Source organism: Microtus oregoni, unplaced genomic scaffold, assembly GCF_018167655.1.
Source record: "Microtus oregoni isolate MIOR12 unplaced genomic scaffold, Mior012 000004F_ref0000308, whole genome shotgun sequence".
In the NCBI taxonomy this organism is placed as follows: domain Eukaryota; kingdom Metazoa; phylum Chordata; class Mammalia; order Rodentia; family Cricetidae; genus Microtus; species Microtus oregoni.
This window is the reverse complement of record NW_024543063.1, coordinates 27,245,685-27,268,084: the sequence shown is the minus strand read 5'-3', so window position 1 is coordinate 27,268,084 and position 22,400 is coordinate 27,245,685. Positions and strand designations below refer to the sequence as shown.

At 45.0% G+C, this 22,400-nt stretch overlaps 1 protein-coding gene across 1 annotated transcript; it reads right to left on the bottom strand.

Moving 5' to 3' along the window:
- Window positions 1–1,406: 1,406 nt before the first annotated feature.
- Rbm34 (RNA binding motif protein 34) lies at window positions 1,407–21,490 on the bottom strand. The gene is made up of 11 exons (XM_041650167.1): window positions 21,355–21,490; window positions 21,103–21,274; window positions 20,325–20,458; window positions 19,429–19,660; window positions 17,389–17,448; window positions 11,271–11,314; window positions 6,403–6,486; window positions 6,204–6,267; window positions 3,842–3,881; window positions 3,243–3,361; window positions 1,407–2,185 (listed from the first exon to the last, which is right to left on the bottom strand). Exons 1-11 carry the CDS (start codon window positions 21,402–21,404, stop codon window positions 1,907–1,909), a joined length of 1,278 nt encoding a protein of 425 aa, XP_041506101.1. The 5' UTR covers window positions 21,405–21,490; the 3' UTR covers window positions 1,407–1,906.
- Between the last annotated feature and the right edge of the window lie 910 nt (window positions 21,491–22,400).

Sequence of the window (22,400 nt, the reverse complement as noted above, 5' to 3'; positions counted from 1 at the left end):
CTATGCTTTAAGCTGTTCACTCACAGGAGTCAAAGTATGCATGTATGCACACAGATCATATATGAACACACAATCTATCTTTTTTTAAAATATTTATTTATTCATTATGTGTTGTAATAGGAGCGGCCGCCTGCTAGCTTATGCCCCAAAATAATTACACAGACACTGTATTCTTTTAAAACACTGTTGGCCCATTATATCTAGCCTCTTCTCGGCTAACTCTTGCACCTGGACTAGCCCCTTTCTAATAATGTGTAGCACCGAGGTGCGCTTACAGGGAAGATTCTAGCCTACGTCCAGTCCATCCTGGGTTGGAGCTTCATCGCGTGTCTCAGAGAGCAGAGCTATCACGTCTACCCGGGAGAGGGGAGCATGGCGTCTCTCTGAGGCGTCTGCTCCCGAGAGGAGAGCTGTGGAGTCTGAGCTCACTTCCTCTTCCAGCGTTCTGTTCTGTTTACTCCTCCCACCTATCTTCTAACCAATAAAATGGGCCAAGGCAGTTCCTTTATTAGCCAATGACCTTCCTCCATCAATTATGGATACAATATTCTGTCTGTGTGTATGTCTGCAGGCCAGAAGAGGGTACTAGAACTCATTACAGATGGTTGTGAGCCACCATGTGGTTGCCGGGAATTGAACTCAGGACCTCTGGAAGAGCAGGCAATGCTCTTAACCACTGAGCCATCTCTCCAGCCCCAATCTAATATATCTTTATATAATTTAGGCAGAAAGCTTAAAATGATCAAGTAACATTGCTGAGATTTAACTGAAAGGGTAAGGGAAACAAAGCATAAACTATCCAGACTTGGCCACAGGAAATGGAGCTTTCTCTGCTAAGAACTACACTTTTAACTGTATGTATATGTCTGTGCAGTTATATGCAGTTGTGAACTACTTGAGGTGGGTGCTAGGAATTGAACTCGGGTTCTCTGGAAGCGTGAGCACTGCATGCTCTTAACCAAGAAGCCATCTCCCCAGCCTCTAGAGCTATGTTCTGACACCCCATTAGATTTTCTACATGGCATTGTCCAAAGACAGAATTCTGAAAACTAAACGAGTGTCTACCTAAGTGATAGAGTGTGTTTTCTGTAGACAGCCACCTTGGCTTACACCTCCCCACAGTTCTCCATCCTGGACCCAGCCTCGGCTTGGTGACATCTGCATCATTGCTGTAACCAGGCCAAGCCCCTAGAGGATGCAGCCCGTGTTGTCCTATCATTCACCTTTAAAATTTGTGATTCAATTACCATAATTCATTGGGAAATATTGTCTTTAAACTTTCTGGGAGGACTGGAGAGATGGCTCAGAGGTTAAGAGCATTGCCTGCTCTTCCAAAGGTCCTGAGTTCAATTCCCAGCAACCACATGGTGGCTCACAACCATCTGTAAAGAGGTCTGGCGCCCTCTTCTGGCCTTCAGGCATACAGACAGAATATTGTATACATAATAAATAAATAAATATTTTTAAAAAAAACTTTCTGGGACAGCCATTTCATTCTGAGCGACAGTAAACCAGCTTTATAGCCAGCCTGTCAAGGACATTAATAATCAACCACGTTAGTTGCTGGCCATGGCCTAGAAGTCAGTCACACTTCTGGGTGTTCTTATTGGTTAGCAATTCTGAGATGGCTGGAATGAGATAGGAAGAGATGGGCGTCTATTATTGACAGCTCACAGTCTGTCTTCACGACCACATCTGGAATCGGTGTTCCCACAGTAATCAGTATTAATGTTTATTATTTTCTGTAAATTCATATCTAAGAATATGCTATTTTAAAAAAAAAAAGCCTTACATATGAGTACAAAACACCACTGTGTGAGTCTCCACATTTTCCACACAATTCGTAAAAAACCCAGACACTCATTCCAAGTGTTCAGCATAGAAACGAAGGAGGCAGCTTCTGTCTTTACTGCTGATTTTTTGGTTTCTTTGCTTTTACTTTTTTCTTTTGTCCTTTCTTCTTTTTCGTGAGAACTGCCTTTTCTCCAATAAATGCATTTTTGGAACATCCTGCATTTTTGGAAGAAAAAGTAACTTTTTGCTTAGGTTTACTGGCATTCTTCAAGCTTGGGTTTGAACTTGGTTGTTTTAGTTTTTCTTTATTAACAGAACGCATGACTCTCAATTTTCTTCCCATTAGCTCAGAATTATTTAACTTCAAAGCAAGATGAACAGCATCTGTATTCTGTAAGAACAAAAATAATAATAAAAAAACCCATTAATTTCCACCAGAAACTCATATGTAACGAGATCAGTAAAGTCTGAGTTCAATGGTATATGAAGACCTTCTACTCTGTGGTTTCCCAGCCCTGTGTGAGCCCCTGCTGCTCATGTCACACTCAGGTCACCTCCCCAAACGCTAACAGCCACAACCACGGGCTCACTTCTGTCATCATAGGTTTCTTTAAAACAGAAAACAGTTCAGAAGCCAACTTTCTGTAAAATTTCTGTTGTAAGTGGAAGACATGAAACTCTCCTATAGTCCCTAAGATGTGGGACTAGAGGCTCTAGAACGTTCTGTGAGTCCAAACTCCTATTCCAGCACAGAATGACTAATACTATTTTGAATGCTGAGATGCTGAAAGAACTCTACAGACTTCTCAAAGAGGTGAGTTACATCTAGACAGAGTAACAAGGTCAGTGCAGTAGAGCAACACAGACCTCACACACAAGACTTCTAACATCTCCCAGGGATACTTGCCAAGAGTCAGAGAGCCTGGGCACTGGACGGATGTCTCACTCAGTAGTTAAGAGTAAAGACTGCTCTTAAGGAGAATTGGAGTTCAGTTCCAGGCACCCAAGCCAAGTGGCTCATGACCACCAGTAACTCCAGCTCGTGGGGCACCCCCTATGCATGGCATGGGTATCTATACTCACATACACATTAAAAATAGTAACAATAAATCCACATACTATCCAGCAGAGGTATCCTCTACTGCTTAGGAATGTCAGGAGACAGACTAGTAGTCACTGAACTCAATGCAGGAAGCTTGTGTTTGCTCCATCTTACAGAAGGTAAGGTTCCTCTAACACCCAGCATCTAGAGTATTATACAGTACTGCTAGCATGCACAAACAAGGATGCTTGGAGAGCTGTAGCCATGGCATTCTGTTGTGGTGGTTATGAATTGAGCTTTCCTGAGTCAGAAGCCGGGAATTCGAATCACGACACAGCACTGACGACCTCTCCGGGGCACAGGCTTTCATTCCCAAGAGCAGCAGTGCTCTCTCTGGTCCCCGTACCTCAAAGAGCACATAGCCAAACCCTCTACCGACGCCTGTGAGGGGGTTTCTCAAGATCCGCACTGCCACAATGCTCCCACAGTCCAGAAAGTGTTTCTCCAAAGCAGCATCTTCAATTTCTACAAACAAATCCAAGCACAAATGAGGTGAACGTGTGGACTGTCCTTGTGTGATAATGCTTAGCGAAGCCCACGAGAACACAGCACTATACAGCCTGCCTCTAAAAGCTGTCCTAAGCAATCCTCACATTACTCGAGCTTTGTTTCTATGGTTCTGCTGTAAGGGAAGGGAACACAAAGCCGCACGAGCACCAGGGAGGAGCTCTGCCACTGAGCAACACCTTCAGCTCTTCCTAAATTTTCCCCAGAGGCAGCTAAAGTTGGCCTTCGTTTTCCAGTCTTCCTGCCTTGGCCTCAACTAGATGGGATTAAAGACACTCACTATGGCACCACATCCATATTACTCAATTTCCTTTTGTTCTCAACTACTGTACTTGTTACTGCTCTCAGGCATGTAGGTAAGCCCCTGGCCACGGAACTACATCCCGCTCCTTTCCCTATCATGTAGTAACAACAATACTTTTGTTAAAGCACACTTACTGTAAGGAAGGTTCCCCACAAACACCGATCTCTTGTCCCTCTGAAACAGCGATGAACAGAAACAGTCAGTACACTAGAAAACAGGAGCTAGCCCACCCCGCCCACCGCCGCATCCCCTCCACAGGCTGAGGGTCTCCACTCCCTGATTTGATCATACCCTGCCCTTGTCTGTTCCTATGTTCCTGCTACATAGTATGTGAGAACCAGGAGAGACCTGATCACAGCAGCACTCACAGGCAGTGGTTCTCAACCTGTGGGTCGTGACCCCTTGGGTAGTCAAATGATCCTTCACAGGGATGACTAAAACCATCAGCAAACAGATATTTATGATACATAACAGTAGCAAAATTACAGTTATGAAGTAGCAATGAAGATAATCTATGGTTGAGGGTCACCACAGCATGAGGAACTGCATTAAAAGCCGCAGCATTAGGGAGGTGGAGAACCACTCAGACTTAGAGCTTAAGGGCTACATGATCTCCACTGCAACTTCTCATCCGGCTTTATTTATTTATTTATTATGTATACAATATTCTATCTGTGTGTATGCCAGAAGAGGGCACCAGACCCCATTACAGATGGTTGTGAGCCACCATGTGGTTGCTGGGAATTGAACTCAGGACCTTCGGAAGAACAGGCAATGCTCTTAACCTCTGAGCCATCCTCTCCAGCCCTGCAGTTAAATTTATTAACAGATATGGCCCAAGCACCACAGCTTGCTGACCCTCTGTGGTCCAGCTAGAGGTTTGACTCTGACTGTTGCTCTCTCTCATCTAAGAGAAGCACACTTCTGCAGGCTAACTCTACAGTTGATGCAGCTGTCATGTGCAGTCTGGTCACATTGCTCCAGCACTGAAATGTTGAATGCTCCTGAACCCACACTGGACAAGACCCAGACACTGCATGAAGTGAGGCAAAGCAGGGTTTCATAGTCTGCCTGCCAACCTCTCTACCCTGCAGCTCTCTTAGCTACCGTACACCCACTGACCACACAAAGCTCTTGCCATACACACCCCTGATGTGGGGAGTCCTTCTATATATGTGCTGTTGTTATAAGTTAATGAATAAACAAACTGCTTTGAGCCTGTAGCAGGGCAAGACAGAGCTAGGTGGGGAAAACAAAATTGAATGCTGGGAGAAAGAAGGCAGAGTCAGAGAGAAGCCAAGTAGCTGCCAGAAGGGAAAGAGGTGAGCTGCCAGCTGGAACCTTGCTGGTGGGTCATGAGCCTCGTGGTAAAATATAAAATAATAAAAATGGGTTAAGCAAAGATATAAGAGCTAGCTAGCAATATGCTTAAGTGACTGGCCAAGCAGTGATTTAAATACAGTTTCTGTGTGATTAATTCAGTTCTGGGTAGCCGGCAGCAAACAAGCGGCCTCCCATAACACCTCACAGATATTGCCACTGTGCTTTGAGAATACTTTCCTGCCCAGGTAAATCTTTCAAGACTCGGCCGGGTGGTGGTGGCACACGCCTTTAATCCCAGCACTTGGGAGGCAGAGGCAGGCGGATCTCTGTGAGTTCGAGGCCAGCCTGGTCTACAAAGGGAGTTCCAGGACAGGCTCCAAAGCTACAGAGAAACCCTGTCTCGAAAAACCAAAAAAAAAAAAAAAAAAAAAAAAAAAAAAAATCTTTCAAGACTCATTGAATCTGTTCTCCTGCAAACGGTTCTTGTCCTTTCCTGTCGAACTGTCCCAGGGGCACCACTCTGAGTGGACAAAGCCCCCTGTGCAGATGACAGCACTTACCATAAAACAGAGCCACAGCCTGGCCCTCTGTGTCTCCAGCAACATACCAGGCACACAGAGTCTTCAGACTGCTCCTTACCTCTAACAAATAACAACTCTGCTTTTGGTTTCTGAGACGGGGTCTCACTGTACAGCCCAGCATTGCCCAAAACATGTGCTGCTCTTGCCTCTGCCTCCCCAGCTCCGACACAGGTATGAGCAAGCAGCCTAAGTGAGTAACAACTTTCCTGACTTTAGTCTCTGGTGACCTCTTACTTTCTCTAAAGAGCTGGTCATGGGAGAGTATCTTCAAATGGAAAGTGGCCTATTTGTGAAGATAATGTTCACCTGAGTCCTGTGACCCCCCTGGACACCAATACCGTGTCCCTAAAGAACAAAGGTTCCTTTTTCCCATTCTCCCCCTGCTCCCTCCATTGATCTACCTTTTCACAAGGCTCATGAAGATCTTTTTGTTGTTGCCTTGTTTTCTTTTCCACTTCTTTGGGACAGTCTCACACTGTCATGCCAGGTGAGCCTGTAATTCCTGTCACCCTCCTGATGCAGGAATGACAGGCATGAGCTACCACATCTAGCTGTCTTGTTAAGATCCTTAAACAAATCACATTCTACTTACAGAGGTGGTTTCAGAGGCGAGATCAACTCGAATACGAAATCCTTCTGCAATCTCGGCCCCGTTTCTAATAAAAGACAAGTGGGGGTGGCTGTTGAAAATCAGCACTTAGCTATGGGGCGTCTGCCGTAATGAAGCCCATGTAAAGCCCTCTCGGGAAGAGGCCAGCACCGCCCCGTCCCCCTGTCCCCGGCAGGGTCACCTCTGCAGCGCCTTTGCAGCAGCGTTCTCTTCCTTGAACACTACATACGCGTTAATGCTTTTCTGGTCAGGGTGAAATTTACGTCTGCAGAGAGAACAGAAGGAAAAACAGATCATGTAAAACTTGCTAACCTCAAACTCAGGAGAAAAATCTAGTTTTGTTTTCTATAACCAATACATGATAAAATTTGCAGACTGGAAGTTCCACATTTTCAAGAAAAGATCCAGTAGTTTGAAAAGGAACAGAGATATATAAAGATAGCAAAAGGAGCAACGAGCCCACATCATCTCAGGAGTCATCACTGTGAGGGAATGGTGAGAACAGGACTCCCACAAGTGTCAGCTAGAACAATGGAAGAAGGATCAGCAATGTCATCCTGGCTCCAACTCTGAACCTAGAAAAACTCTTCCTTTTCACTGTAGGATACACACCTAGGAAGTGCACATCGACAAACAGCTCAGCGCAGAAGTAAAAGCCCTAGCAGCCACCAGCCATCCTGCTGATGGGCACCACCATCCCGACTTCCACACGGATTGCTTCTCTCTCACGATACAGCCCTATCTACTGCTATCCATTACGCTTCACTTGTCCATTCAAACAAATCTGTTGGAACCTGCATTATTTCCAACAGCCTGAATGTGCTGTTGTGAGAAAACAGTCTTACGTGCGCCTCTGTCTTCTGTACCTGGTAAACTTGCTACTGGGTCTAAAGGTTTGATCTGGCCCAGACACGGCCCCTATGTCAGGACCACAGTAAGTGTCGAGGCTATTCTTTCTAAGCAAGACATGTAAGAGCTGCTCTTCACTTTTGTGTGTGTGTGTGTGCTTACACATACGTGCATGTATGTGTGGAGGCCAGAGTCAACCTCATCTGTCATCCCTCCAGTGCTGTCTACCATTTTTGTGTGTATTTTTAAAACACGTGTTTAGTTGTAGGTAGGGGAGCACAAACACTCATGTGGAGGCAGGGACAACTCACAGGAGTCAATCCTTCCCTTCCACTATGTGGGTTCCAGGGACTGAACCGAGGTCACTGACCTTGGAAGCAGGCACTTTTCCTTGCTGAGCCATCTTGCAGGTACTATCTACATTTTGAGACAGGGTTTCTCATGCCTAGGTCTCACCACACAGGCTAGACTGCATGGTCATTGTCTTACCTCTCCAGCACAGGAATTACAAGTGTGCCAACCACTATGCCCGGCTTTTTTACAAGGGATCAAGCTTAAGTCCTCATGCTTGCAAGACAACCACTTAACTGAGCCATTTCCCCAGGCTGGCTTTTCACCTTTAGTGATTATGGCTGCTGCTGCCCAAGACCTACACTTGCAAAAGGTAATATAATATGGATGCGATTCAGTAGAAAATAGCTACTAATGATAGTGGTAAGACAGACGAGGGCTGAGGAGATGGCTCAGTGGCTAAGAACACTTGTTGCTCTTGAAGGGGACCTGGGTCAATTCCCAGCACTCACAAGGCAGCTCACAACCATCTGCAACTCTAGTTCCGGAGATCTGTCATCCTTTCTGGTCTCCTCTGACACCACATACACAGTGCACATATACACATGCAAGCAAAACAATCAAATATATAAAAAATAAAAATAAATAAATCTTAGACAAAACAGTAAAATAGACTTAGTAATGATCACTGGTCCTTGCCTAAAGATGCCAGCCTGCTGCTGAGGTCATCAAAGGCAAAAACACGAATAGAACTGTTGGGAAGACACCCCAGTGAGCAGGGCCAGGCATGAACACAGCGTGCTGCAGCACACTGGAGTCTTTTCTTTCTTGTTGTTGAAAAAAATTATTTTTCAAGCTAGGTATGGTGGCACACACCTTTAATCCCAGCACTCAAGAAGCAGAGGCAGGAGGATCTCTGTGGGTTTGAAGCCAGCCTGGTCTACAGAGCAAGTTCCAAGACAGCCGGGACTTATACATCCTCCCCACCCATCCAACTCCATGCCTTTTCTCTCTCTCTTTCTCTCTCTCTCTCTCTCTCTCTCTCTCTCTCTCTGGAAAACAAACAGGCAAAAATAGATAAGTAAAGGCTGGGCAGTGGTGGCGCACGCCTGTAATCCCAGCACTCGGGAGGCAGAGGCAGGTGGATCTCTGTGAGTTCGAGGCCAGCCTGGTCTACAAAGGGAGTTCCAGGACAGGCTCCAAAGCTACAGAGAAACCCTGTCTCGAAAAAAAAAAAAATAGATAAGTAAAGCAAAACAGAAAAAAGAAAGAAAGAAAGCACGAGAGATGTGTAGAAACTATAATATATAAGCAAAAGACCAGTAAGGTAAAAAAATGCCCAAACAAAATAGAGACAAAAAAAATCTTCAAAGTACCACTGAGTTTGTTTTGTGTTAGCCACAGGCTCTCACTTAAATGTGGTATATCCAGTGAGACACCATTGGAAAAAAAAACAATTTTTCCTTTGTGACCAGCTGACCATAGACAGCTTCTGGGTTAGAGACGGGGCGCATGCCCGTTCTCCACCTCAGCACTGTCATGGTTTCTGTGACTTCCTATGCACAATCTGATACCTTCCTATTGAGGAAAACAGCTAGACACAAAACACTGCCCAGCACTAACCTAGACCTTTCACCTGGCGTGGGTGTTGTTTTCTGACTTCATGATGAAGAAACTGAGGTCTGAGAAGTGTTGATGGTGGTCAAAAAGCTGACAAGCTATAGGACAGACACTCAGTCAGTGCTCTCCAGCACCTAACTCGACCTACAGGACACAGCTGCCAACAAAGCCAACGCTGACCCCAGCAACACAGAACAGAAAGATCTTTGCCCCATGAATACGAGCGGCAAGCAGGTGGGTCTACTTCAGTGGACTTTTACATCAGACTAAAGGGGACTATGGACAGCTCATGTCAGGTAATGTTCTGTCTCCACTACAGCACAGAAGCCAGAAAGACCATCTCTCCTGTCCTTAGCAGCTAATCCACAGCATCACAACTGGTGGAACCCAGAGAGCAAGAGTCTTGGAGGAAAGCACCTGGACACTAAGGCCAGGCTCCTCTCTCCAAAGAGAGACAATACCCGCATGGTTCAGTCTCACTGATGCTGCAAGGGGACCATCTATGGGTGTACTCAGATCTGAGCTGGCATCCACAGAAGATGGAACCTGGACATGAGCCCCAGAGAACATCTACGCTGACAACAGGCTAGAGGAGAGTGTGCAAGCCCACCTGGATTCTCCTCCAGGTGAAGGAAAAGGTGAAGATGCTGCGGGGAGGAACAGTCAGCCTGCCACTGGGGCAGAGCCAAGACTCCAGGGCTAGAAGAGGAAAGGGAACCTCCTGTCAGCAACACGGTACGGGACATTAAGACCCATCAAAGGCAAAAGGCCAAGTCTAGCCTAAAAGATGGCTTGGTGGGAAAAGATGCCGGCCACCAAGACTGACAAGCTGAGTTTGGTCTCCAGTACCACTTGGTGGTAGAGAGCAGCTCCCACACACACACTGCACATGCACGCCCATACACACATTACAAATAAACATTACAGCAGGGGAGCCTGGGGACACAGCACAGCCTGGCGTCCTCATTCCCACTACACTACAGCTCACTAACAATGGCAGCCCTCCACACTGGATCCTCAATAAGATGTGAAATTTCTTATCCTTTTGATCCTTTAAAAGACACCAAAGCTTTTGCATGCAGAATATGTAACTCTCCCCCACGCCGTCCATCTCTCTCTCCCTCAGAAACAAGGGAAAGAAGACAGCAGTAAACAGGTGAAGTTTTCCAGTACTTGACCAAACAGTAAAAACCCAGTAAGTACATAAAAAGACGTTTGCTATCTTACAAAAGCATAGCAAGGAGTCTTCAGAAAGGCTGACACTAGTGTCCTGCGGCTGCGGAGGACACAGACATGTGGTGTTCTCACCGAGTGCTGGTGGAATGAAAACCATGCAAGACGATGGGCAGTAGGGGGCCACCTTTTAGGAAGCTAAAACACACTGACTGTACGGCAAAGACATTCTCCCTCAGGGACTTTATCAGGAGACATTACCTGTCCACAAATGGTTTTAGTCCTTTATGCATGAAAGGTAAAATCTGGAATCACTGAATGCTAAAGGGCTAGTGAATGACCAAGTTTAATGCTCACTTTCCACACGAGGAAACAGTATTGACAAAGAACAGATCACTGATGTACATAGCACAGATCTCAAAACTCTGCTGAGGAAAGTCAGACCAGGACGGAATGGGCTGGAGTGTGCTTAGAGGTAGTGTGAGTGCTTAGGGCAAACCAGGCCCCACGTGCCATCCCCAGAATCAAGGAGGAGCATCATGAAGTGTGGGGTCTGCTCACAAACACACTAGCACACGTAGCTCAGAAAGTAGGCGAGAGAGCACTGCCTACAGCAGAGGCAGACGCACTGCACAGGCACACCAGCAGACTGGGCTAAGGAGGCATTCAGGATGCAGACTGTGGCAATGTTTTCGCCAGGGTCAAATGTCACAGTCCTAAAAGTGGCCAGATGTGTGGTGCTCCCCTATATGCTCAGCACCCATAAACAAAGGCAGAAGAATCAGGAGTTCCATGCCTACTGAGTTACATAGCAAGACACTGTCTTAAAAACGTAAGGCCTGGCTGGGCCCGGTAGTGCATACCTTTAATTTCAGCACTTGGGAGGCACAGATAGGCAGATCTCTGTAAGCTCAAAGTCAGTCAGTCAGTCAGGGCTACATAATAGACCTTGTCTCAAAAAACCAAACCAAACCATTCCTTCACTCCACTTATTTATGACCACAAGATGAAAACAAACAAACTAGCCACGAGCAGGTATACTGAAATAAATCAGGGTAGATCTTATAGAACACTAGGATAGTCTAAAAAAAGAAAATAATCTAATTATAAACTTACTTTATTGCAGCCAATTTTTTGGTTAGTGTTCCCTCTGCTGGCATCTTTTAAGAAGAAAAAAAAAACATTACAAATTTGATTTTGGAGTATTTTTCAAACTGGTTAACACTTTTATTCCTCCCCTTTCTCAGGGCTGGAGACTGCACTCAGGACTTCATACATGTCAACATGTGGTCTACCTCTGCTACACCTCCAGCCACGTAAGTTACATTTTAGTAAAAGCCAAACTATGTAGCTAACCACATGTAGCTCAAAACACCTTAGGGAAATTGAATCAGAGACAATCATTCTAATGCGTGTGAGCCAGGAGCTGCGGCACACTCTACAGTCCTGTAATCCTGGCTCTGAGACAAGAAGATGAGGAATACAGCTACCCTCCTGAGCTGCACAGGGATACAGGAAGCCCTATCTCAGACAGAAGGGAGAAGAGACAAGGAATTCCCAGACAGCCTCACAGTCCACAGCTACTCGCAGACAACACAGCACAAGCACAGACACTGGGTGCCCAGACTGCAGGATGACTCCACACAGCGAAGAGTCACGAGAAACAGGATGAAAACAGTTTTATAAAGCAAATGGGGGGGGGGGGGGGGCACGACAGCATTTATAAATTAAACCTTCCTCTCCGCTCTATGTATTTAAAACGTCTGAACTGGTTAGGAGGAGATGTGATTTCCTTCGCATCTAAGAGATTATATATCCACCGGGCCCCCAAAATATTTTGGAGTCTTTATTTGTTTTAGACAGGGCCTTTGTAGCCCAGGCAAGCCGTGGACTCAGTGTGTATTGAGGATGATCTTGGTCCTGGGAACACAGTCCCAGAGACCCAGCAGCACAGCAATAAGCCAAGTGACAAGGGAGCAGCTCAACAGAACAAGTGGCTTCAGCTCAGGGCAGGAAGTGGTGCAGAGAGACGAGGCTGAAGAACCCACAGGGTGACCACTCATGCGGTAGACCATGTTGATACTCATGCGGTATCAACAAAGGAAGATTGAAGGGAGAGCCACAGCATGGTCAGCTGTTCTAACATGAGGAAATAGAATCGGTAAGATGGCTGCAGAGATGGCTCGGCAGTAAAGAACACTCACTACTTTTCCAGAGGACCCAGGCTGGTCTCCCAACACAAGCATGAGCCCTGGATCCCAGTTACTGCCAGGGGATCTGCTGCCCTCTTTTGGCCTCTACGAGCACTGCATGCATATAACTGAAGGTAAAACACCAACCCGCCCATACACATAAATCTTAAAGAGATTCCCAATAAAAATAAAAAATTTAAAAAGAAGCAATGAGTAGAGATAGGCCAGGAGAAAAGAAAGGAATGACTCAACGATGGAAAAACCCCAGGAGTTGTGGAACACTACAACTGTGTATTGCTCTCATTGGCTTATGAAAGCTGAACAAGGCCAGGAAAAACAAACAGGTGGCAGGAACAAACTGAGAATACGGGAGAAAGAAGGTGGAGTTATAGAGAGCTCCAGCCAGCTGCTGAGGGAACAAGAGATGCTAGAGGACAGGTAAAGCCACAAGCCATGTGGCACTATACTGATTAAAAGAAGTGGGTTAATTTAAATGTAAGAGTTAGCTAGTAATAAGCCTGAGCTATTGGCCAAGCATTTATAAATAATACTAAGTTTGCCGGGCGGTGGTGGCGCACGCCTTTAATCCCAGCACTCGGGAGGCAGAGGCAGGCGGATCTCTGTGAGTTCAAGACCAGCCTGGTCAACAAGAGCTAGTTCCAAAACAGGCTCCAAAACCACAGAGAAACCCTGTCTCGAAAAAACAAACAAACAAACAAACAAACAAAAAAACCCAAAAAACTAAGTTTCTGTGTGGTAATTTGGAAGTGGCTGCTGGGATGGGAAACTCTGCCTACATATGGCACTTCAAGATGGGACTGGAATTCCACATAAGACCTAACAAAGCTCCAAAAACAATCTTAAACACACAGAAACAGAGCCTGGAGCGACGCCTTAGCCTTGTAATTCTCATGCCTGCTGCAGTAGAGAGACACAGCTCCTGGTAACTGCCAGCTCACCCTGAGCTAAGTCGCATGGCCGATTTCCACAGGCCCACACAGGCTGTGGTACAGAGAGGCGTCTCCCAGCTGTGCACTGCCTGGCTGGCTTAGGGTTTCTGCTCATGCAGACAGAAAAGGTTACAGAGTTACAGATACACAATAAGGACAGACTCAGACAAAAAGATCCTCTAACCAATCTATTATGTGTTTATCAATGTGCATAGGCTTGGAAGGGAGAAGAAGAATATATACAGTCTTGGATTAAAAATATATTGTTTTGGGTGGTGGTAGCACATGCCTTTAATCCCAGCACTCAGGAGGAAGAGGCAAGCAAATCTCTGTGAGTTCGAGGCCAGCCTGGTCTACAAGAGCTAGTTTCAGGACAGGCCCCAATGCTACGGAGAAACCCTGTCTTGAAAAACAAAAGCAAAAACAAAGAAAAAGTTTTAAAATAAAGTCCTTAATAGAATTAGAGTAATAAAAAATATAAACCATGTAAATATGGGAAATACACAAAGTCTGGATCTGTATGCTACTGTGTTGTCATTAGCTTTTTTGACTGTTAATGAGCAAATAACTGCTAAAAGAGACTTGATTATGAAAACCAGTCTATATATTTTAAAATTATCTTGACTTCAAAATTTAAGTCAAAAGATATGTTGTTTTCAAGGAGAGGTTATACTTTTGTTTGTACAGGGAAAGAAAGGTTATGGATTTGTTCCAGGTTTAAAAGAAAAAAAATCAGGTTTGACCAAGAAAGACTCCCTGAAAAATCTCCAATGGGAGCAAATGGCCCAGAGAGCCTCTGATACAGCTCCCAGATTCAACGTCCACGACAGCTTCAAGGCCACTAGCTGAGATGATCCAGCTACACAAAATACTACAATCAGCACTTGATCATAACCCTAAATTTTCTCAGTGTCCCTCAGTGCCCCCAAAAGAACAGAAAGTAGTTTGGAGAATAATGCCAACATCCCTCAAAAATGAATTATGGGTATTTGTCATTGTTTAGGGGGTTTGGTTACAAATTGTTATGGGTCATAGTCAGGAAAAAAGCTAAACAAAGGAGTTAAAATTAAAGATCTCTTTCTAAAGGAAAAGGGGGCTAGGATATAGAAAAGATGAGATAAAACAGTAGATTAATAAATCTACTTTAATGCAAAAAACAACTGTTAATCTCAAAGTATTTCACATTATTATGGATTTTAGTTTATTAATAGTAACTATTATTATTAATTTAGTTATTTGTGTTATGTTTCTACTCTTGTTTGGACTATTGTATTTATATAGCTCATTTAAAAATGTAATGTATAATTTAAAAAATACCAGTTAGTAGTTAGTCACTTATTACAATCAAATGTAGTCAGGTGTGTTTTCAAGGTCAAACATACATTTTAGATGAGATAGGTGGTCTTCAAACACTTCAAAGACCTACAGAATATGGCATTTAAAATGTTCTAATAACCTAAGGCTTTCATGACAATGAGTCACCTCTGCTCCTAACAGCACGCATTTACTTCAAAGAAAGATGATGGGCACTGAAGAAATTCTGTATGACGTTTGTTTTGTTTCTGTCAAAACCTAGTCACATGGGCAAAGAAACTGCCCTTGCCTCAATGCTATAACAGTCACTGTTGAAACAGGACCAGCAGGACACCAAAAAGGCGACTGCCAAACTTTGCCAAGACACAGTTGGAGAGTCCTTCAAAGTTCCCTGCTTCACAGGAAAGTTTGTCAGATACGCTAGGCCTGTAGGCCAAAGCTGGCTACCCCACCATCTTCTGGGGTCTTTGACAGAATTGAAGATTGTCAGTTATAGTTTTTCTTAGTTATAATAAAAAATAAATTAGATATAAAACTTAAGACTCACCAAGATAAAATAGATAATAGAGTATTTTCTCTAATTTGCCAAATACAAATAAATAGATCGGATATTACTGTAATTCTTGCTTAATAACTGTTTTTTTTAAATATTTATTTTATTTATTTATTATGTATACAATATTCTGTCTGTGTGTATGCCTGCAGGCCAGAAGAGAGCACCAGACCTCTTTACAGATGGTTGTGAGCCACCATGTGGTTGCCAGGAATTGAACTCAGGACCTTTGGAAGAGCAGGCAATGCTCTTAACCACTGAGCCATCTCTCCAGCCCAATAACTGTTTTTATTATATAGTTTTACTATGTTAAAGTTAAAACCTCCCTTAATTAGACGAAAACAGGGAAATGCAGTGGAACAACCCTTTTCTACACTACTGATATGTATTACTCTCAGTGGCTTATAAAAGCTGATTGGCTAATGCCAGGCAAAATGTATAGGGGGGGTAATCAAACTGAGAATACAGAGAGAAAGAAGGATGGAGTCAGAGAGAGACTCCAGGCAGCTGCCAAAAGAGCAAGAGATGCTATAGGAGAGGGAAAGCCACAAGCCATGTGGCAATACAAAGATTAATAGAAATAGGTTAATTTAAATGTAAGAGATAGCTAGTAATAAGCCTGAGCTATTGGCCAAGTATTTATACATAATGCTAAGTCTCTGTGTGGTAATTTGGAAGCAGCTGCTAAGATGGGAAAACTCTAACTATACTCATGTGAAAAGCAAACAGAGTAAGTAACAGGCCAGGTGGTTCAAAGAAGTTAAAGGCAATGCCACATCTTGGAGGCTAAAAACAGGCATCCCATAACTAGAGTGTGGGCCAAGACACCCCAGTTAGTGGGTCAGATAAGACCTCCATATTGGGAAATGGAGCTCAGAAGAGCAGATAAAATAGGTGATAATAACTGTGGGGGGAAAAAAACACATCAACAGAAATGATGAGGACTGTCAAAATCTTAGACAATGTCTACTTTATTTATTTATTTTTTTTCATTTTTTTAGAGACAAGGTTTCCCTGTGTAGCTTTGACTGTCCTGGAACTAACTCTGTAGACCAGGCTGGCCTCAAACTCACAGAGATCTGCTTAACTCTGCCTCCCAAATGCTGGGATTAAAGATGGGCACTCTGCTCATGAAAATGTATACTTTTAAAGAAGCCAGTTTTTTCCCATGGGACACTTGGCATCCTTCAGGGATGCCTTTGTTGGATGGGGCAAGACTGCAGGCATTTAAAGATCATCCCAGGCAGCAAAAGGCAGCAGCAACAAAACTACCCAGCTCACACCTTGACAGTGGAGACTAAGAAACCACAGATGCTAGACAAGCCTCCCACTGCTGATCTACACTTTCAGCCCTGAGAAGCCCTGAGAGAATCGTGTAAGAAAGAATAACTAGAAAGAAGGTAAACACTACCTGTGCATGCTAACTACACTGGAAATATTAAAATACATATTACTGTTTGTGATGACTTACAGTTTTAATTTCAGCACTTTCTAGACCAGCCTGGTCTATGTAGTTAGAGTTCCAGGACAGAAGGGAGGAAGCAAACAGAAACAGAAACTATACTGTGTATTTCATCCTGAGAACGCTAGCATAATTGGTTGAGAATGAAAGAAGATACCAATGCCTTCTACAAGTGCCTAAGCATTGCCTATAACAGTCACACTCATCTACCGCACACTATTTTGGATTAATTTTTTTGTAAGTCTGTGAAGATATGTCTTTGCCAAGGTGCCTTCTGATTGGATTAATAAGAAATGACTGGCTGATAGCTAGGCAGAAAGATGTCAGGCAGGACGGCCAAATTGAGAGGACTCTGGGAAGAAGGATGGAGTTGCCAGAAGATGCATAGAGAGGCAAGATGAATATGCTGGGCTGAAAAAAAAGGTACCACCATGTGGCAGAGAATAAATTAAAAATATGGGGTAAGTTGTCAGGGTGGTTAGTAACAAGACTTAACTACTGGTCAAGCATTTATGATTAATAATAAGTCACATGGCTATCGGAAAGTTGGTGGTCCCGACAAAAATCTCTGGTTACACGACACAAGTCAGGCTAGCTGCAGTTTGAAGGAGACTGCCTGGTGAGGAGCAACCTTTCTGTCTACTTTACTGACAGCAGAGACAATCATCTGAATGTAGCAGACACTGGGCACCATGAGGCCATCAGTTTTGATTTACAGATAAAGCGCAGTGACATGCATTTTTCAGGGGGAGAAGACACTTACCACAGAACGAAATCGTACGGATTCTATCTGTCCATACTCTTTAAAGAATGACTTCAGCTTCTAAAATAAACAATAAACACATACATGTTAGTTAATACCTTGAACATCTGTGTTCACTGCTACACTTTAAGAACATTCCAGAACCAACTATAGTAGTCTACGTCTCTTATCCCAGCACTAGAAACACAAAGTGGAAGCGAGATTAGTGTTCACATCCGGCATCTAAAATCCAAGGAGCACATCAGAAAAGCAGGTGACTACTCAGCGGGATGGACAAGAAGAGTTTACAGAAACTTGGGGAGAAGAACACAACTGAGGTTGACATTAGCATCTACTCATGGTCGGTGCTAGCTGTAGGCTCCAGTGCTTACAGTCTGTGAGACACTTAAACTGAGGTCAGACTTGTGTCTTACACACATTTTCGGATCTTTTTACACTGGCTAACCCAAACTGCCTTTTAATGACGCCAACCCACAGGGAAATCTGCCAACTGTTTACTTCAGAACACTACTTCAAGAGAATCCCAGTCTCAAGAACATACATTGATGTGGGAGTGATTTCTTATTAATAAAGAAACTGCCTAGACCCATTTGATAGGCCAACCCTTAGGTAGGCGGAGTAAACAGAACGGAATGCTGGGAGAAAGAAGCTGAGTCAGGGAGTCGCCATGATTCTCCCACTCCAGACAGACGCAGGTTAAGATCATTCCTGGTAAGCCAGCTCGTGGGCTACACAGATGAATAGAAATGGGTTAGATCAATATGTAAAAGCTAGCCAATAAGAAACTGAAACTAATGGGTCAGGCAGTGTTTAAAAGAATACAGTTTCCGTGTAATTATTTCGGGTAAAGCTAGCCGGGTGGCGGGACACAGCCCGCTGCTCCATATTTCAACAATACATTTTTAAGGGGTAGGATAATAATCTCTATAACTAATTCTAACTTAAACCGTAGGAATATTTTTGCAGAGTACCTTTCCTTTGAGTTCTTATGACATAAAGGGGAGATCATAACCAACAGCAAAATGTATATAGGAGGCTAAGACAGAATGCCTGAGATCTCAAGGCTGGACCAGGGTACACAGGGTGACTCAGGGAGATGCGTACCCAACTGACAAAAAAACGACTGGGCCGGTGTCTCACCCTAGCACTTTGGGGGTGGAGGCAGAAGGACTGCCATGAGTTAGAAGCCAGAGTGAAGACATAAAGACATCTTGTCTCACAAACAGAAAGGAGGACTGGGGAAATGACTCAGTGGTTAAGAGCCCTTGCTACTCTTACAGGGGACCTGGGTTTGACTCCCAGCACCCAAATGGCAGCTCACAATCATGTTACTCCACCTTTCGGGGGATCTGATTATTACTTCTTTGACCACCACAGGCACATATTAGTACACATACATACACAAAATATTCATACACATGAAACAAATCTAAAAAGATTTTTTTAAAAGATAGTACATGATATCTTTATGAATCAAACACTAGGGGACAGAATAAAAGTCAGTGTTTCCTAGGCTGCTTTTAAGGAAGGAGACTATAAACCCATCCTTCCAAAGGTGAGCAGGATTTGGGCCTGAGGATTGCTCAGGCAGTGACGACCAACCACATGTTCATAGAAGGCAAAGGTACGGCTTCAGTGCAGCCTGCAGCACAAAAGGCACCTGGGTGCTCACTCTTCCACACAGCAGACATCACTGAGCCTGTGCTGTGTCAGGCGTCCTCTCCTGTGCTCCACAGAGCAGTGAAGAGAACGATCCAGTTTACATTCTAGAGGCGTTAACAGGAAGGAAGCAGAAGAGAAAAAAGCCAGGAAAAGCTACTGCTGCTTCAAACATGAATTAGACCACACACATACACAAACACACAGCCCAGATTGTGTCTGTGACTCTAGGATCAAGGAGGTGTCGGCACCATAACCATCTATGGTGTGGTGAGCAGGAAGCACGGCGAAGCTACAGCAGCGAGTTATCAATGATTAGCTCAATAAAAAAGTGACCTCAGCCGACAACTCCCCTAGGTTTAAACTGCCCCTCCCGCTCACCTTCTTATTACACGTCACAGGCAAGTTGCCGACAAACACAGTCCTCTCGTTTTTCAACCGCTCTTCTTCAGGGTTGAGTGGGATTTTTCTTCTTTGGTCTCTATCGTGGCTGAGGTTCACACCAAGTGTTTCTCCACCTGCGGCTTTACCATGAGACTGAGACCTTCTCCTTTCCTGCCCCTGATCCTGATGAAGCTCTTCTTCTAGGTCAGCACTTGCTAGGGCACTCTCCCTAGTTTTTAAGGAACAACCAAAGAAAAGAGTCAAAAACAAAACAACAAACCAAAAACAACAGCAGCTGACAAAGCCAGTCCTGCAACCACATGGTGGCTCACAAGCACCTGTAATGAGAACTGGTGCCCTCTTCTGGCCAGCAGGCACACATGCAGACAGAGCACTGTATACATAACAAATAAATCTTAAAAGAAAAGAAAAAGGAAGAAAGGAAGGAAACCCCTGCCCTAACTCACCTCCCCAAAACAGCAAGAAACAATAACTGGAAAAGTAGTACTGGTGTAGCTATCTGGATACTAACTCAAATATTCTATAAAAAAAAGTTTAAGCTAATGATGGAAATCTGGTTTCCACATGAAAAACCAAATTCATGTTTGATAGCCACCTGAAACACTGAAGACATAAAACACAGGGTTACAGTCATGGGGGTAAAGACCTACCAAGGATGGCCCAGACATAACAAGAGGCAGAGATGGAAAGGAAAGACCTGAAAGGCTGTTCACTTTGGATAAACGGGGTCTTTGTATTTTTTAACTATCTATGAGACTTTATATAATGTATTTTTTTAATTTGAGAACTATGCAATAAGAAAAAATTAAGATGAACATTAATTTTTCAAAACCGCCTGATGTTGTTAACCCAGTAAGGAGAACTTCACCAACCTGTTTGCCAGCCTCTCCTCTGCATCAGAGAGTTTCTTCACTTTCATCCTTTTGGCAGGGGTTGGCACAACTGGCCTTTTAATCTGGGATGTACTTTCTTCTTCATCATCGGGTTTTCTTTTCTTAGGGGTTTCCTTTCAAGAGTTTCAAGTCACACTTAATACGTCAAGCTCTTAAGAATTCAGGCCCTATGACTGTGTTGTGGCTTATGCCGCTAACTCCAGCAATCAGGATGTGGAGGCGGTAGGAGCTATGCCAGGCCAACCAGGGCTACATAGCAAAGTCCTCGTCTCCAAATCCCTGAGCAACACTGTGCTCTTTCTAGATTGATACTTCTTCTTCCTCACTGGTTAAAGAGAAGCAGAGGATTCTTGACATTCATTAGTCGTGAACCCAGATTTAATGGGCTTGGTCACACACACACCTGTGATTCCACTTTTCAGTGCAAAGTTGAGGCAGCAGTATGGCATCTGGGCTACAGTGTGTGCTAAAGGTCAATCTGGGCAACTAGTGAGACCCTTTCTCAAACTAAAAAGTAAAGTCAGATATGATGGAGCTGTCCTGTAATCTAAGCACAAGAAGCTGGAGGACGACCGTCCTCGGGTACATTACAGAATCTGAGGCCTAAACAGCTACAAGAGACCCTGTCAACCAATAAACAGGGCTGGGGGTGAAAGGCTTGTCTTGCTCCAGGGGCGGACAGACAGCTGTCTGTCAGGCGAGTTACCCTCTACACCTAGCTCTAAGGGGACACTCAAGCCGCAGTCCGGGGACTCACCTGGGGCACAGGCACAAACACGGGTGCAGCCTGTGACTCCGCGGCGCTGAAGAGAGCTGCCAGCCGCCCCGTCGAGCCTTCGGAAAGTCTCTGGCCGCCCCGCAGGCTGTCGGCGACCTGTCCCACCTGGTAGCTGGCGGCCGCGTCCCCCACGCCATCTTCAGGGCTCTGTCTGCAAACACAGGCACAGTCTCTTCCAGGCCGCGAGCCACTCGCCACCCCGCACCCACGCCAACACCGCCCTCCGCTCACCTCCGCTCCTGGCCCTTCTTCCTCTTGGGTGCCTTCCCACCCAAAGCCATGCTGAGACCTGAGCTTCCGGAACGACCGTAGAGTTAGTCCGCACTTCCGGGCTCCGGCTAGTCCCGCGTTCTCACTGGTCCCCGTTCCGGCCGCCTCCGAGTTCCCGCTACTTCCGTTCTGGGGCCTTGCTTTTCCGCTCAGGACCTTGCCCCTTCCTCTCCGAGCGATTTGCGGCTGCGCAAGAGATCTACGCGGCTTAGTATTGAGGATCTGTGGACCTGAGGGTTTAGGAGGAGACTTTGTCCCGTTTACTTCAGCTAAGGAGTGCACTCAGTCTAAAGAGCAGCCGAGTCCTCGAGTGTGAATGAGAGCCAGCTGAGGCTAGGCATGATGGCTGATGTCGTCTTCAATCCCAGCATGTGGGGGCCGAGGCAGCCGGATTGCTAGGAGTTCCAGGCTCGCCTAAATTGTACAGCTCCAGGGTAGCTTTGGCTACAGAGTGAGACCTCGTCTCAAACAAAACAAAACGCCCTGGTTAGGTTTGGTGTTCCACAGTTCACTGAGTTGAGGCTGCAGGGGTGTGTGTCGGCAGTCTGGGATCGGTGTGAAGGGCAATGAGTGCTCAGGCGGGGAGAAGGGTCTTGACGCTTTTTCTGAAATTTTACATTTCAAAGTAGGCAAAAACAAGAAGTTGGGAGCACAGCTCTAACCGGTCACATCCCTGTACTGTTCCCTTTTCAAAGCTGTCCAGCCATTCTTGCAATAAATACTTGGTACTTAAAATCTCTAATGGTGGCTCGTACTTGTAATCTCTATGCTCCAGGGCTTTGGCCAGAGAATGGCCTTGAGTTTGAGGCCAGTCTGGGCAACGTGGTCTAAGCCCCTCTGGACTGCAATGAGACCCCGTCTCAAGCTCTTCGCACCTATGCAAGCTGTCACAGTTGGCCCTATCTTCAGGGCTCCTGCTCCTTAACTTCCCCCCTTCAAGCACATTTTCTGACTTAGAGAAATGGTTATTTGGCAGCTGTGGGAATGAGAGGGGTAAATGGGTGAAG